Source organism: Xenopus tropicalis, chromosome 3 (assembly GCF_000004195.4).
Source record: "Xenopus tropicalis strain Nigerian chromosome 3, UCB_Xtro_10.0, whole genome shotgun sequence".
Classification (NCBI taxonomy): Eukaryota; Metazoa; Chordata; class Amphibia; order Anura; family Pipidae; genus Xenopus; species Xenopus tropicalis.
The window spans coordinates 2,516,403-2,533,598 of record NC_030679.2 but is presented as its reverse complement, the minus strand read 5'-3'; the positions used below and the strand labels follow the sequence as shown (position 1 = coordinate 2,533,598).

General features: G+C 52.3%; 1 protein-coding gene across 2 annotated transcripts in view; it reads left to right on the top strand.

Moving 5' to 3' along the window:
* The window catches only part of itpr2 (inositol 1,4,5-trisphosphate receptor, type 2), a 121,807-nt gene that overhangs the window by 21,274 nt on the left and 83,337 nt on the right, over positions 1-17,196 (top strand). For both annotated transcript variants that reach the window (XM_031898452.1, XM_031898453.1), the window contains exons 4-21: positions 2,435-2,521; positions 2,715-2,873; positions 3,493-3,591; positions 3,689-3,772; positions 4,518-4,664; positions 4,908-5,003; positions 6,613-6,654; positions 7,047-7,198; positions 9,572-9,671; positions 9,775-9,935; positions 10,260-10,401; positions 11,079-11,240; positions 11,391-11,563; positions 11,966-12,085; positions 12,166-12,351; positions 12,947-13,198; positions 13,375-13,519; positions 13,595-13,745. In XM_031898452.1, coding sequence (XP_031754312.1) covers positions 2,435-2,521; positions 2,715-2,873; positions 3,493-3,591; positions 3,689-3,772; positions 4,518-4,664; positions 4,908-5,003; positions 6,613-6,654; positions 7,047-7,198; positions 9,572-9,671; positions 9,775-9,935; positions 10,260-10,401; positions 11,079-11,240; positions 11,391-11,563; positions 11,966-12,085; positions 12,166-12,351; positions 12,947-13,198; positions 13,375-13,519; positions 13,595-13,745 — 2,458 coding nt within the window. The remainder of the gene's footprint in view (positions 1-2,434; positions 2,522-2,714; positions 2,874-3,492; positions 3,592-3,688; positions 3,773-4,517; positions 4,665-4,907; positions 5,004-6,612; positions 6,655-7,046; positions 7,199-9,571; positions 9,672-9,774; positions 9,936-10,259; positions 10,402-11,078; positions 11,241-11,390; positions 11,564-11,965; positions 12,086-12,165; positions 12,352-12,946; positions 13,199-13,374; positions 13,520-13,594; positions 13,746-17,196) is intronic.

Below are 17,196 nucleotides of genomic sequence, written 5' to 3'. Positions count from 1 at the left end.
TGTACAGAGCCCCCCCCTGGCCAATGTACAGAGCCCCCCCTGCCCAATGTACAGAGCCCCCCCTCCCACCCAATGTACAGAGCCCCCCCTCCTGCCCAATGTACCGAGCCCCCCTCCTGCCCAATGTACCGAGCCCCCCCCTGCCCAATGTACCGAGCCCCCCCTGCCCAATGTACCGAGCCCCCCCCTGCCCAATGTACCGAGCCCCCCCTGCCCAATGTACCGAGCCCCCCCTGCCCAATGTACCGAGCCCCCCCCTGCCCAATGTACCGAGCCCCCCCTGCCCAATGTACAGAGCCCCCCTGCCCAATGTACAGAGCCCCCCCTGCCCAATGTACAGAGCCTCCCCCTGCCCAATGCACAGAGCCCCCTCCCTGCCCAGTGTACAGAGCCCCCCTCCGCCCAATGTACAGAGCCCCCCCTCCGCCCAATGTACAGAGCCCCCCCCTCCTGCCCAATGTACAGAACCCCCCCTGCCCAATGTACAGAGCCCCCCCCTGCCCAATGTACAGAGCCCCCCCCTGCCCAATGTACAGAGCCCCCCTCCTGCCCAATGTACAGAGCCCCCCCCCTGCCCAATGTACAGAGCCCCCCCTGCCCAATGTACAGAGCCCCCCCCGCCCAATGTACAGAGCCCCCCCCTGCCCAATGTACAGAGCCCCCCTCCTGCCCAATGTACAGAGCCCCCCCCTGCCCAATGTACAGAGCCCCCCCCTGCCCAATGTACAGAGCCCCCCCCCTGCCCAATGTACAGAGCCCCCCCCTGCCCAATGTACCGAGCCCCCCTCCTGCCCAATGTACAGATCCCCCCCTCCTCACCCCTATCCCCCGTGCATGTAGGTAACCGCGCCCGGTGCTGCCGAAGGGTTAAACCTGGGTGTGGGCAGCTCATTATCTGCAGATTGGGAACCTTTCCCGACCCAGACGAGGGGCGGGGCTACATAGGGATAAAGGGGACGTCATTTGGGGGCACTGATAGCAAGTGGACCAAAGAGCTAGCACTCATCTCCCTCAGCCCAGGGTCTCGGCCACAGGAGCCAAATGTTTGGACTTTCCCTACAGATCAGCCGACCCACTGGGCAATCACATGACGACTGCGCCATCTGCTGGTAGAAGTTGGTATAGTGGCATTTATTGCCCTTAACTTGAGATTTTTTGCCCTGTGACCCAGTAACCTTGGCAACTGGTCATGTGCCCTATTTGATTTATTATAATGGCAGTTAGACCTGTAACTGCTAACGAAGGTCTGCTGGTTGCCGTGGGTTACAAGGCTGAGGTCTCTTTATGCGTAATCCTGAGAGCGCCGTCTCCCTTGGGCACCATGACCCTGAAATAAAAATATTATTTTATTATTTAGAGGATTTCCGGCTGTTGGTGACCCAGAACCCACGTCTGTAATTGTGTGACAGAATGCTCTGTTATACAGATAGCTAGAATCTCAGCCATAAAGCAGGGCAGGACTGCTGCTTACAATGGGGGGGATAGGATCTGTGCCACTGTGACAGAATGCTCTGTTATACAGATAGCTAGAATCTCAGCCATAAAGCAGGGCAGGACTGCTGCTTACAATGGGGGGGGATCAGATAGGATCTGTGCCACTGTTACAGAATGCTCTGTTATACAGATAGCTAGAATCTCAGCCATAAAGCAGGGCAGGACTGCTGCTTACAATGGGGGGGGATCAGATAGGATCTGTGCCACTGTGACAGAATGCTCTGTTATACAGATAGCTAGAATCTCAGCCATAAAGCAGGGCAGGACTGCTGCTTACAATGGGGGGGGGGGGGGGGGGGATCAGATAGGATCTGTGCCACTGTGACAGAATGCTCTGTTATACAGATAGCTAGAATCTCAGCCATAAAGCAGGGCAGGACTGCTGCTTACAATGGGGGGGATCAGATAGGATCTGTGCCACTGTGACAGAATGCTCTGTTATACAGATAGCTAGAATCTCAGCCATAAAGCAGGGCAGGACTGCTGCTTACAATGGGGGGATCAGATAGGATCTGTGCCACTGTGACAGAATGCTCTGTTATACAGATAGCTAGAATCTCAGCCATAAAGCAGGGCAGGACTGCTGCTTACAATGGGGGGATCAGATAGGATCTGTGCCACTGTGACAGAATGCTCTGTTATACAGATAGCTAGAATCTCAGCCATAAAGCAGGGCAGGACTGCTGCTTACAATGGGGGGATCAGATAGGATCTGTGCCACTGTGACAGAATGCTCTGTTATACAGATAGCTAGAATCTCAGCCATAAAGCAGGGCAGGACTGCTGCTTACAATGGGGGGATCAGATAGGATCTGTGCCACTGTGACAGAATGCTCTGTTATACAGATAGCTAGAATCTCAGCCATAAAGCAGGGCAGGACTGCTGCTTACAATGGGGGGGACACATTTAACCATTTCATTACCTGACCCTACTTTACAGCACGCGGCGGAACTGGAACAGAAACAAAATGAGTCTGAAAACCGGAAGCTTTTGGGGGAAATAGTGAAATACAGTAACGTTATACAGGTAAGTGGGAGGGGCCAAGCTATATATTCCACCTGTGCCTCTGTTGGTGGCTTGGAAAGGGGAGGGGTTTACAAGAAATGGGTGTGGTTTAAAGCACCATTGGCCAGGGCTGGATGTGAGTGAATGTGGGTCGGGGGGGGTGACCCCATATCCTTACTGTGTATTGTCTCCAACCTTCTCTCACATTAACCAGTTACTGCACATAAAGAGCAACAAATACCTCACAGTCAACAAGAGACTCCCCGCGCTGCTCGAGAAGAACGCCATGCGCGTCTCGCTGGATTGCGCCGGGAACGAGGGGTCTTGGTTCTATATCCAACCCTTCTGGAAGCTCCGGAGCGAAGGCGACAATGTGAGAAACTGCAACGAAACTGACACTCATATCCTTATCATATACAGTAGGGGGTACATTATCCCTTATAATACATGAGTGATACTCAGAGTTCCCTGTATAACTCAGCCTGCAGCCTTGTGCCTTTATATGGGGGGCACAGAGCCCCTCAGTGACTGCTAATATCCTTATCATTTACAGTAGGGGGTACATTATCCCTTATAATACATGAGTGATACTCAGAGTTCCCTGTATAACTCAGCCTGCAGCCTTGTGCCTTTATATGGGGGGCACAGAACCCCTCAGTGACTGCTAATATCCTTATCATTTACAGTAGGGGGTACATTACCCCTTATAATACATGAGTGATACTCAGAGTTCCCTGTATAACTCAGCCTGCAGCCTTGTGCCTTTATATGGGGGGCACAGAACCCCTCAGTGACTGCTAATATCCTTATCATTTACAGTAGGGGGTACATTACCCCTTATAATACATGAGTGATACTCAGAGTTCCCTGTATAACTCAGCCTGCAGCCTTGTGCCTTTATATGGGCACAGAACCCCTCAGTGACTGCTAATATCCTTATCATTTACAGTAGGGGGTACATAAGTGATGCTCCTCTCTCTGCCCCCCTGTAGGTTGTGGTGGGGGACAAGGTGGTGCTGATGCCAGTGAATGCCGGGCAGCCCCTCCATGCCAGTAACATTGAGCTGCTGGACAACCCCGGCTGTAAGGAGGTAGGTCGCTCACAGCCCGGGGCAATGGTTGGGGGGGGGGCAATATTTGGGGCAATAACCTGCGCGGCATCTCAGTCACTTTGCGGTTTCCTTTCAGGTTAATGCTGTGAACTGTAACACCAGCTGGAAAGTGAATCTGTTCATGAAATTCAGTGACTACAGGGACGATGTCCTCAAGGGGGTAAGTGCCAAATCCTTATTGGGGCAACGGAGAGAAAGGGCTCCAAGTAGTGAGGGGGGGGGGTGTGGGAGGGAGGAGCCAGGGGGTGTGGGAGGGAGGAGTCAGGTGGAGAAGGAAGGGAGGAGTCAGGTGGAGAAGGAAGGGAGGGAGGGGCCAGGTGGGGAAGGAAGGGAGGAGTCAGGTGGAGAAGGAAGGGAGGGAGGAGCCAGGTGGGGAAGGAAGGGAGGAGCCAGGTGGGGAAGGAAGGGAGGAGTCAGGTGGAGAAGGGAGGGAGGGGCCAGGTGGGGAAGGAAGGGAGGAGTCAGGTGGAGAAGGAAGGGAGGGAGGAGCCAGGTGGGGAAGGAAGGGAGGAGCCGGGTGGGGAAGGAAGGGAGGAGCCGGGTGGGGAAGAAAGGGAGGCGCCAGGTGGGGAAGGAAGGGAGGAGCCGGGTAGAGAAGGAAGGAAGGGAGGCGCCAGGTGGGGAAGGAAGGGAGGAGCCAGGTAGAGAAGGAAGGGAGGAGCCAGGTAGAGAAGGAAGGGAGGAGCCAGGTGGGGAAGGAAGGGAGGGGCCAGGTAGAGAAGGAAAGGAGGGGCCAGGTAGAGAAGGAAGGGAGGAGCCAGGTGGGGAAGGAAGGAAGGGAGGGGCCAGGTGGGGAAGGAAGGGAGGAGCCAGGAGAAGGAGGGGAGGTCACCAGGATACCTGGTCCCCTTGGGTCAGTACCACAAGCCGCCACTGGAGGTCACTGTTTCCTTCCCGCCCCACAGGGGGACGTTGTCCGGCTCTTTCACGCAGAACAAGAGAAGTTCCTGACATGCGACGAGTACGAGAAGAAGCAGCACATTTTCCTGCGCACGACTCTGCGCCAATCGGCCACTTCCGCCACCAGCTCCAAAGCATTATGGGAAGTCGAGGTCAGTAACCTCCCATTCCAACACGGAGACTTTCCATTGGTTCCTCCGCCCGATTCCCTGATACCCCGAGACCCCACCTGTTTATATGTTCATCCCTGATTGGGTTTGATGGTTGGACTGAACCATTGGGCCATCTGTGTCCTTTAAGGCCCAGATCAACTAAATGCAGTTTTTTACAATGACCGGAGCTTAGTGTCTCCCTCGTCCAATCCAATCATCTCATTTAGGGCTGTTGTCTGGCAGGTTGTGCACCATGATCCGTGTCGGGGCGGAGCCGGGCAGTGGAACAGCCTCTTCCGCTTTAAGCATCTGGCGACCGGGAACTACTTGGCCGCAGAGGTAAGCTAGCACAATTCAGCAGGAACAGCCCCCTAAGTTTGCCCATAGCCTGTACAGAGAGATACCATAAAACTATGGCACATAGGGATTCCCCTGTACTAAGCACAATTCAGCAGGAACAGCCCCCTAAGTTTGCCCATAGCCTGTACAGAGAGATACCATAACACTATGGCACATAGGGATTCCCCTGTACTAAGCACAATTCAGCAGGAACAGCCCCCTAAGTTTGCTCATAGCCTGTACAGAGAGATACCATAAAACTATGGCACATAGGGATTCCCCTGTACTAAGCACAATTCAGCAGGAACAGCCCCCTAAGTTTGCCCATAGCCTGTACAGAGAGATACCATAAAACTATGGCACATAGGGATTCCCCTGTACTAAGCACAATTCAGCAGGAACAGCCCCCTAAGTTTGCTCATAGCCTGTACAGAGAGATACCATAAAACTATGGCACATAGGGATTCCCCTGTACTAAGCACAATTCAGCAGGAACAGCCCCCTAAGTTTGCCCATAGCCTGTACAGAGAGATACCATAAAACTATGGCACATAGGGATTCCCCTGTACTAAGCACAATTCAGCAGGAACAGCCCCCTAAGTTTGCCCATAGCCTGTACAGAGAGATACCATAACACTAGGACAGTACTTACCTCCACATTAGTGGCCCCTGGGTGGGGCTGTTCCTGCCTATGTATTATTACTGTATATATTTGTGTTTGTGCAGCTGACTGGCAGTGAGTAAATAGCGAGTAGGTAACACTCCCTGTATAATGGAGTTCTTGGCCGCGGCCATAGAAATACAAATAAAAAGGACTCAAAGTAGAATTTAATTTGGACCCAATTTGCCCCCTGTTTATGGTGGGAGTGAGGGTCCCATTCTGTGGGCTTTGCTGGTTCAGGGTCTGTGTTTGTATCTGGGCTGTTCCTGCTTGACCTTTACCCTTTGTATTGTGCCCCCCTGTTGGTCTCAGAGTTCTCGGCGCTGTTGCACCGAATGGAAACCGCCACAAGGTGGCACCAAACAACTGGATCTTGAGCCCCTGGAGACCAGTAAGAAACTGGGATCGTTTCCAGGACTCAAAGAAACCCAAATCCTGTTAAAGTCAGTTTTATCTGAGCAGAAGTCAATGGGGGGGTCACTCCTCGCCCCCAAGCACCATTCTGCAGGATTTAATAAATGCATTGAGTTTCCTCATTTATTGGCTTAAGTCTGAAATACTGAGCTGGGCAGTGATTGGTCAATAGGAGGGCCCCCCCCCAGTAGGACATGGGGCCGGTCAGTACAATTCAAGGAAGCGCTGCAGGATGGAGACACCCCCCCGGGGGGGAAATAACCCCCAGCCAAATACAATAAGTGTGAAATCTGATTCTCTTATCAAACGAATGGGTGAGAAGTGGATCCGAGGGGGGCGGCGCCGGGGGCCCGATTCCTGTAACTTGGCTCTGTATCAGCCCATGTGACTGCTCCTTGGGGAGGGGGGGCTGAATGTATGTATGGGGGTAATTAACTGTGTGCTGGGAGTTTTCATTGAATGGGTTGGTCTGATGTCTGTGGGTCAATCTGTCCAATCAGGTTGTAAATTCATTTTTTTTCCTTTTATTTTTAGATAAATCCAGATTATCGAGATGTCGGGGACCCTAGAGCCACGGTAGGTTGGGAAATTCCCAGGATTCCATTCACCTCTGGTCACTTTTTCCTCCTTATTGGGGGTACTGTCCCCCCCCACTATTCACTGTCCTTCCCAGAGGCTTTTGGTGGTTCTGGTTCTTGCAGGCTGGGCCGGTCCCATCTCCCACTCACACCAGCATTCCCTGCTGTACCCCAATATAGCACATGCCCCCCCAACAGCCTTGTCAGCCCCATACCCATCTTAGAGAGCAATCCACTGAGATGCCTCTGTATAAACAAACCCCTCCCTTCCCCACCAGCTGGAGCTGTTGACAGCTGATTCCTTTTGACTGGTCTCGCGCAAACCAGGAAATAGATTGTTTGGAATATTCCATTCCCGATACAAAGTGACACTGACTTGTTTCTCTGTAGCGAGAGGGAGAACTGCCGGTGCACAAGAGGAAATGGCAGGCGGGGGAGAAGATCATGTACACCCTCGTGTCTGTGCCCCACGGAAATGATATCGCTTCCCTCTTCGAACTGGATGCCACCACCCTGCAGAGAGCGGACTGTCTGGTACCCAGGTAATTACCCCCCCTACAGGCGCCATGTCCACTAATGGGGCAGAACCCCCTCAGCTCTGATTCTCTTCTTGCTCCTGGGCTGCTCTCTTTCCCATGGTCAGACAGGAACCTCCCCCTGGGTAAGTGAATCCAATCTCCCCCCAGTACTTACCCAGGTACAGAGCTCTGATTCTCTGTACTTCCTGCTCCTGGGCTGCTCTCTTTCCCATGGTCAGGCAGGAACCCCCCCCCCTGGGTAAGTGAATCCAATCTCCCCCAGTACTTACCCAGGTACAGAGCTCTGATTCTCTGTACTTCCTGCTCCTGGGCTGCTCTCTTTCCCATGGTCAGGCAGGAACCTCCCCCTGGGTAAGTGAATCCAATCTCCCCCCCAGTACTTACCCAGGTACAGAGCTCTGATTCTCTGTACTTCCTGCTCCTGGGCTGCTCTCTTTCCCATGGTCAGGCAGGAACCTCCCCCTGGGTAAGTGAATCCAATCTCCCCCCCAGTACTTACCCAGGTACAGAGCTCTGATTCTCTGTACTTCCTGCTCCTGGGCTGCTCTCTTTCCCATGGTCAGACAGGAACCTCCCCCTGGGTAAGTGAATCCAATCTCCCCCCAGTACTTACCCAGTTACAGAGCTCTGATTCTCTGTACTTCCTGCTCCTGGGCTGCTCTCTTTCCCATGGTCAGACAGGACCCCCCCCCTGGGTAAGTGAATCCAATCTCCCCCCGGTACTTACCCAGTTACAGAGCTCTGATTCTCTGTACTTCCTGCTCCTGGGCTGCTCTCTTTCCCATGGTCAGACAGGACCCCCCCCCTGGGTAAGTGAATCCAATCTCCCCCCAGTACTTACCCAGGTACAGAGCTCTGATTCTCTGTACTTCCTGCTCCTGGGCTGCTCTCTTTCCCATGGTCAGGCAGGAACCCCCCTGGGTAAGTGAATCCAATCTCCCCCCGGTACTTACCCAGGTACAGAGCTCTGATTCTCTGTACTTCCTGCTCCTGGGCTGCTCTCTTTCCCATGGTCAGGCAGGAACCCCCCTGGGTAAGTGAATCCAATCTCCCCCAGTACTTACCCAGGTACAGAGCTCTGATTCTCTGTACTTCCTGCTCCTGGGCTGCTCTCTTTCCCATGGTCAGCCAGGAACCTCCCTATGGGTAAATAAATCTAAACCCAAGAAGTTTTTTTCACCCCATTCTGTTGACCAGTAAAAGTGCTAGAAAGAAGGTTGATGTTATTTTTGGCCACTAGGAGGCACTCTCACTCCAACAAACTGCCTAAAGGGAACCAATACATAAAATGTTGCATAAGGAAATTCTAAGCAACCTGACAATATCCATTCATCCCTCATTCTCACTGGGTTTATAGTTATGTGTAACGGTCACTGTGTCTGTCCCTTTCCCTTCTCTGCACTGCTGGTTCTGACTTTTGAAACAATTTAGCAGAAGCCAGCTGATATATACAGAAGTCTGAGTTTTGCTACATTCAGTCAGGAGTCAGAACCAGCAGTGCAGGGAAGGGAAAGGGACAGACACAGTGACAGTTACACATAACTATAAACCCAGTGAGAATGAGGGATGAATGGATATTGGGGAGTTGTATCAGGAGTCAGAACCAGCAGTGCAGGGAAGGGAAAGGGACAGACACAGTGACAGTTACACATAACTATAAACCCAGTGAGAATGAGGAATGAATGGATATTGGGGAGTTGTATCAGGAGTCAGAACCAGCAGTGCAGGGAAGGGAAAGGGACAGACACAGTGACAGTTACACATAACTATAAACCCAGTGAGAATGAGGGATGAATGGGTATTGGGGAGTTGTATCAGGAGTCAGAACCAGCAGTGCAGGGAAGGGAAAGGGACAGACACAGTGACAGTTACACATAACTATAAACCCAGTGAGAATGAGGGATGAATGGATATTGGGGAGTTGTATCAGGAGTCAGAACCAGCAGTGCAGGGAAGGGAAAGGGACAGACACAGTGACAGTTACACATAACTATAAACCCAGTGAGAATGAGGGATGAATGGATATTGGGGAGTTGTATCAGGAGTCAGAACCAGCAGTGCAGGGAAGGGAAAGGGACAGACACAGTGACAGTTACACATAACTATAAACCCAGTGAGAATGAGGGATGAATGGATATTGGGGAGTTGTATCAGGAGTCAGAACCAGCAGTGCAGGGAAGGGAAAGGGACAGACACAGTGACAGTTACACATAACTATAAACCCAGTGAGAATGAGGGATGAATGGGTATTGGGGAGTTGTATCAGGAGTCAGAACCAGCAGTGCAGGGAAGGGAGGGACAGTGGTTGCTGGGGGCATTATGGGGCTCATTTCAGTGAAGCTTTGTGCTGATTGGCTTGTTCCGTCTCTCGTTTAGGAACTCGTACGTGCGACTGCGGCACCTTTGCACCAATACGTGGGTGACCAGTACCAGTATTCCCATCGACACAGAGGAGGAGCGGCCGGTGATGCTGAAGGTAAAAAACCTGACTTTTCCCCCCGTTTGGGGTATGAAGGAGATGTTAGGGGGGGGGAGGGTTACAATTCGCTGTCGCTCAATCACTATGGCGCCTCCCGCAGATCGGAACGTGCCAGACGAAGGAGGACAAGGAGGCCTTTGCCATTATTTCCGTTCCACTCTCAGAAGTCCGAGACCTCGATTTCGCTAATGACGCCAACAAAGTTTTGGCTTCGACGGTGAAGAAACTGGAATACGGGACCATCACGCAGAACGAGCGGCGGTTAGTGTCCCACCGGGGTCCCCTTCCCCCTCTCTAACCCCCCATTAAGGAAACATTAAAATCCCCCCATTCTCTATTCACTCATATTTCCCTATATCTTCCCCCATTTTCCCCATTTTCATGTTTTTAATGGCTGCATTCCCTGTAACAGACACCAGGTGGCAGTGTAACATAGAAACCAGTTCATTGGGAATTGGATAAACTTCATTATAGAGCGGTGATACAATGTATCAGTTTGGGGCAAGCGATGCAGCCAATCAGCAGCTTCCTATTGGATAACTGGGCTGCCGTCCAATAATCACACCCCGTGTTTAACCCCTGCAGGTTCGTTACCAAACTGCTGGAGGACCTGATATTCTTCGTCGCCGGCGTCGCCAACAACGGGCAGGAGGTTCTGGACGTGGTGGTCACCAAACCCAACCGGGAAAGACAGAAGTTAATGAGGGAGCAAAATATTCTGGCCCAGGTGGGTGGGGATTGGTGGGTTCGTTAAAGGGGCGGGGTCACCTTTGACCTCACTTCTGAGAGAATTTGCAGTTGGTCTTCATTTTTTAATTATTTTACTTTTTGTTCAACAGCTTTCCGGTTTGGAAATTCAGCAGCTCTCTGGTTGCTAGGGTCCAAGTTAGCTTAGCAACCAGGGAGTGGTTTGAATGAGAGGCTGGAATATGAATAGGGGAGGGGTTGAATAAGTAATAAAAAAGTACCAATAGCAATAATATTTTGGCATCACCCAGCAATGGTTGCCGGGGTCAGTGACCCCCCGAAGAAGAAGGCAAATAATTAAAAATTATAAATAATGACCAATTTAAAAGCTGCATAGAATTGACCATTTATAAGTTTGCCGAGGGGCAGTAACCCATAGCAACCAATCAGCGGGAAGCATTTACTGGTCATCCGGTAAAAAGCAAAAATCGAATTGGTTGCTATGGGTTACTGCCCCTGGGCAAACTTAGTCGTTTTCCTGTGGCACCAGAGGATTTGCAATAGCTCCGCCTACATTATGTGTCCCCGCCCCCAGGGCTAGAGCCGGGGGCAGTTCTCAGCTGTATGTATTTCTTGTGTTGCCATGATATTATGGGATGCCCAAACCCCAAAGAACCAATCCCACCGGGTCAGTGTGAAGCCAATCTCTCTCTGCAGATCTTTGGGATCCTGAAGGCTCCGTTCAAGGACAAAGCCGGCGAGGGGTCCATGTTGCGGCTGGAGGATCTGGGGGACCAACGTTACGCCCCCTATAAGTACATCCTGCGCCTGTGCTACCGGGTCCTGAGACACTCGCAGCAGGACTACCGCAAGAACCAGGTCAGAGACGGGCAAACCCGTAACCGGGTGTTGCCATAGGATAACCAATCACAACTGACACTTGAATGGGCCAGTAGGTCCTTCCCCGAGGGCATCTCGGCCTCCATTTATCTTTAGTAAATCCCTCCCCCTGCCCATCTCCGCCCCTAGGAATACATCGCCAAGCATTTCTGCGTCATGCAGTCGCAGATCGGATACGATATTCTGGCGGAAGACACCATCACGGCGCTGCTGCACAACAACCGCAAGCTCCTGGAGAAACACATCACCGCCAAGGAAATCGAGACCTTCGTCAACTTGCTGAGACGGAACCGAGAGCCGAGGTAAGTGCCCGGTGAACTGTATCTTGGCCCACAACCTGATCGAAATCTGCTCCTCCCAAAAAACACCAGGGGAACCAATGAGGAGCAAGCTTAGGTGATCACCAGGCTTTCACCTCCACCACAATCATGTTCCTACCACGTTGTCCCACCACGTTGTCCCACCATGTTGTCATACCACATTGTCCCACCACATTGTCCCACCACATTGTCCCACCACGTTGACCCACCACGTTGTCATATCACATTGTTCCACCACATTGTCCCACCACGTTGACCCACCACTTTGTCATATCACATTGTCCCACCACGTTGACCCACCACGTTGTCATATCACATTGTTCCACCACGTTGACCCACCACGTTGTTCCATCACGTTGACCCACCAATGTCCTTCCGTTTCAGATTCCTGGACTACCTTTCCGACCTGTGCGTGTCCAACACGACCGCCATCCCTGTCACTCAGGAGCTCATCTGCAAGTTCATGCTGAGCCCGGGAAATGCGGACATTCTCATTCAGACCAAGTAGGTGATTGGTCGTGGAACGGACACTCTTTCCTGGTGGAGCAGGCGGGACTCACGGCAACACCATTTCTCCTTTCCAGGTTGGTTTCCATGCAGATGGACAACCCTTTAGAGTGCTCGGTGCTACAAGACGACATGGATGAAGAAGAGGTTTGGTTGTATTGGATCGACAGCAACAAGGAGCCTCATGGGAAAGCTATAAGGCACCTGGCGCAGGAGGCCAAGGAAGGGACCAAAGCCGATCTGGAAGTCTTGACTTATTATAGGTGGAAATCATTTCTTTTAGACTAAACTGTATCTTTATTCTTGTGATATTTGATGCTTCCACCACCCACAGTGGCGATGTCAGGTCATGATATCAAGGTCCTGGAGATGTGGTGGAAACTCAGGTGGCAAAGATACAGGTAGCCAAGCACTGAGCTGGTAGAGAAGATGGAGGAGTTGGTTCTTTTAGACAATATTATATCTTTATTTTTCTCAATACGTAAAGCTCCCACCACCCGTGGTCTTCTTGATCATGATATCATGTTCCTGGAGATATGGTGGAAACGCTATAGAGTAACACGAACACAGGTGGCATAGATACAAAGTAACCAAACATTGAGCTGGTAGAGAAGATGGAGGAGTTGGTTCTTTTAGACAATATTATATCTTTATTTTTCTCTATATGTAAAGCTCCCACCACCCATGGTCTTCTTGGTCATGATATCATGGTCCTGGAGATGTGGTGAAAACTCTATAGAGGAATGCAAGTGGTAGATACCAAGTAACCAAGCATTGAGCTGGTAGAGAAGATGGACCTTCTGGTTCTTTGTTGTGGTTAAATTCTAACTTCCTGTGTTTCTGTTTCTCCTGGTGAAGGTACCAGCTGAACCTCTTTGCCAGAATGTGTCTGGACCGCCAGTACCTCGCCATCAACCAGATTTCCACCCAGCTCTCGGTGGATCTGATCCTCCGCTGCATGTCCGACGAGAGCCTTCCTTTCGACCTGAGGGCTTCTTTCTGCCGCCTTATGCTCCACATACACGTCGACCGGGACCCCCAGGAAACCGTTGTTCCGGTCAAATACGCCAGGCTGTGGACCGAGATTCCCACCAAGATCAGCATCCACGAGTGAGTCCCAGGTTCACAGAGAGAACGTTGCCTCCAGGAGGGGCAGCCAAAGTGTTTGAGGGTCTTAACCTTAAGGTCATGTCTTAATAATGTTCCATAACCAACACCCACCCACCTGCGCCCAATCGGTGGTGTTGGCTCTTCAGATGACCTGGTATCTTCTGTTGCCCTTGTAGCTACGACTCCTTCACAGACTCGTCCAGGGACGAAATGAAGAGGAAATTTGCCCTCACCATGGAGTTTGTAGAGGAATACCTCAAGGAAGTGGTCAACCAACCTTTCCCGTTCGGGGATAAGGAGAAGAATAAACTCACCTTTGAGGTATTTATATAGACATCTCCTGCTTTAGGAGAACCTACCTCGATACCTACTGACAGTCCTGCTCCTTCCCTACAGGTGGTCCATCTGGCTCGGAACCTCATTTATTTTGGGTTCTACAGTTTCACTGAGCTCCTCCGACTGACCCGGACCCTGCTGGCCATACTGGATATAGTTCAGAGCCCCATGTCCTCCTACCTGGAGAGACTCAGCAGATTCCAAGATGGAGGTGAGTTGGGTATATATGGGCAGCAGTGGTTGGGGAGGCAAACACTTCTAAAGGGGAAGTTAACCTATAAATGACGTTTTACTGAGAAACTATATTTTCTGCCCCACCAACCCACGCGGTGGCCCCGTCCTGAGCATTTGTGGTTGAACTTTCCCTTTGAGAAATCGATTTTGTGTCTCGGAACCAGCGGCCGCGCTCGTGAGAGTGCCAGAGCCGATTCCGTGCATATTAATCGACGCTCTAATTACTCAAGTGCTTCGGAGCGTTGTGCTCGGTGTGAGTGACTGAAATAATGATTCCGGGGGTGACGCGGTTCATTTATCAGAGGGAAAAGAATGGGGGTGACCGCTAGAAACTCTCCCGTTGCCGTGTCGGCCCCCCCGCTCACCGCTGGTGCAATCAGTGAAATATAAATGAACCAAACGCTTATTAATTAAAGGGAGAACATGATGGAGTCGCACGTCTGGTTGCGCTGTTACCCCTGTAATATCCCATAAACTGCCCCTCCTGCCCATGGGGGAGTGTATTTCCTGGTACCCATGTGACTGTCTCTGCTTCCTTTGCACGGGGGAGTGTATGCACGGGGGAGTGTATTTCCCGGTACCCATGTGACTGTCTCTGCTTCCTTTGCACGGGGGAGTGTATTTCCCGGTACCCATGTGACTGTCTCTGCTTCCTTTGCACGGGGGAGTGTATTTCCTGGTACCCATGTGACTGTCTCTGCTTCCTTTGCACGGGGGAGTGTATTTCCTGGTACCCATGTGACTGTCTCTGCTTCCTTTGCACGGGGGAGTGTATTTCCCGGTACCCATGTGACTGTCTCTGCTTCCTCTGCACGGGGGAGTGTATTTCCCGGTACCCATGTGACTGTCTCTGCTTCCTTTGCACGGGGGAGTGTATTTCCCGGTACCCGTGTGACTATCTCTGCTTCCTTTGCACGGGGAGTGTATTTCCCGGTACCCGTGTGACTGTCTCTGCTTCCTTTGCACGGGGGAGTGTATTTCCCGGTACCCGTGTGACTGTCTCTGCTTCCTTTGCACGGGGGAGTGTATTTCCCGGTACCCGTGTGACTATCTCTGCTTCCTTTGCACGGGGGGAGTGTATTTCCCGGTACCCGTGTGACTGTCTCTGCTTCCTTTGCACAGGGGAGTGTATTTCCCGGTACCCCGCGTGACTGTCTCTGCTTCCTTTGCACGGGGGAGTGTATTTCCCGGTACCCGTGTGACTGTCTCTGCTTCCTTTGCACGGGGGAGTGTATTTCCCGGTACCCGTGTGACTGTCTCTGCTTCCTTTGCACGGGGGAGTGTATTTCCCCGGTACCCGTGTGACTGTCTCTGCTTCCTTTGCACGGGGGAGTGTATTTCCCGGTACCCGTGTGACTATCTCTGCTTCCTTTGCACGGGGGGAGTGTATTTCCCGGTACCCGTGTGACTGTCTCTGCTTCCTTTGCACAGGGGAGTGTATTTCCCGGTACCCGCGTGACTGTCTCTGCTTCCTTTGCACGGGGGAGTGTATTTCCCGGTACCCGTGTGACTATCTCTGCTTCCTTTGCACGGGGGAGTGTATTTCCTGGTACCCGTGTGACTGTCTCTGCTTCCTTTGCACGGGGGAGTGTATTTCCCGGTACCCGTGTGACTATCTCTGCTTCCTTTGCACGGGGGAGTGTATTTCCTGGTACCCGTGTGACTGTCTCTGCTTCCTTTGCACGGGGGAGTGTATTTCCCGGTACCCGTGTGACTGTCTCTGCTTCCTTTGCACGGGGGAGTGTATTTCCTGGTACCCATGTGACTGTCTCTGCTTCCTTTGCACGGGGGAGTGTATTTCCCGGTACCCGTGTGACTGTCTCTGCTTCCTTTGCACGGGGGAGTGTATTTCCCGGTACCCGTGTGACTGTCTCTGCTTCCTTTGCACGGGGGGAGTGTATTTCCCGGTACCCGTGCGACTGTCTCTGCTTCCTTTGCACGGGGGAGTGTATTTCCCGGTACCCGTGTGACTGTCTCTGCTTCCTGTGCACGGGGGAGTGTATTTCCCGGTACCCGTGTGACTGTCCTCTGCTTCCTTTGCACGGGGGAGTGTATTTCCTGGTACCCATGTGACTGTCTCTGCTTCCTTTGCACGGGGGAGTGTATTTCCTGGTACCCCATGTGACTGTCTCTGCTTCCTTTGCACGGGGGAGTGTATTTCCCGGTACCCGTGTGTCTGTCTCTGCTTCCTCTGCACGGGGGAGTGTATTTCCCGGTACCCATGTGACTGTCTCTGCTTCCTGTGCACGGGGGAGTGTATTTCCCGGTACCCGTGTGACTGTCTCTGCTTCCTTTGCACGGGGGAGTGTTTTTCCCGGTACCCGTGTGACTGTCTCTGCTTCCTGTGCACGGGGGAGTGTATTTCCCGGTACCCATGTGACTGTCTCTGCTTCCTTTGCACGGGGGAGTGTATTTCCCGGTACCCATGTGACTGTCTCTGCTTCCTTTGCACGGGGGAGTGTATTCCCGGAACCCATGTGACTGTCTCTGCTTCCTTTGCACGGGGGAGTGTATTCCCGGAACCCATGTGACTGTCTCTGCTTCCTTTGCACGGGGGAGTGTATTTCCCGGTACCCATGTGACTGTCTCTGCTTCCTTTGCACGGGGGAGTGTATTTCCTGGTACCCGTGTGACTGTCTCTGCTTCCTGTGCACGGGGGAGTGTATTCCCGGTACCCGTGTGACTGTCTCTGCTTCCTTTGCACGGGGGAGTGTATTTCCCGGTACCCATGTGACTGTCTCTGCTTCCTGTGCACGGGGGAGTGTATTTCCCGGTACCCATGTGACTGTCTCTGCTTCCTTTGCACGGGGGAGTGTATTTCCCGGTACCCGTGTGACTGTCTCTGCTTCCTTTGCACAGGGGAGTGTATTTCCTGGTACCCATGTGACTGTCTCTGCTTCCTTTGCACGGGGGAGTGTATTTCCCGGTACCCATGTGACTGTCTCTGCTTCCTTTGCACGGGGGAGTGTATTTCCTGGTACCCGTGTGACTGTCTCTGCTTCCTGTGCACGGGGGAGTGTATTCCCGGTACCCATGTGACTGTCTCTGCTTCCTTTGCACGGGGGAGTGTATTTCCCGGTACCCATGTGACTGTCTCTGCTTCCTGTGCACGGGGGAGTGTATTTCCCGGTACCCATGTGACTGTCTCTGCTTCCTTTGCATGGGGGAGTGTATTTCCCGGTACCCGTGTGACTGTCTCTGCTTCCTTTGCACGGGGGAGTGTATTTCCCGGTACTCGTGTGACTGTCTCTGCTTCCTTTGCACGGGGGAGTGTATTTCCCGGTACCCGTGTGACTGTCTCTGCTTCCTGTGCACGGGGGAGTGTATTCCCGGTACCCGTGTGACTGTCTCTGCTTCCTTTGCACGGGGGAGTGTATTTCCCGGTACCCATGTGACTGTCTCTGCTTCCTTTGCACGGGGGAGTGTAT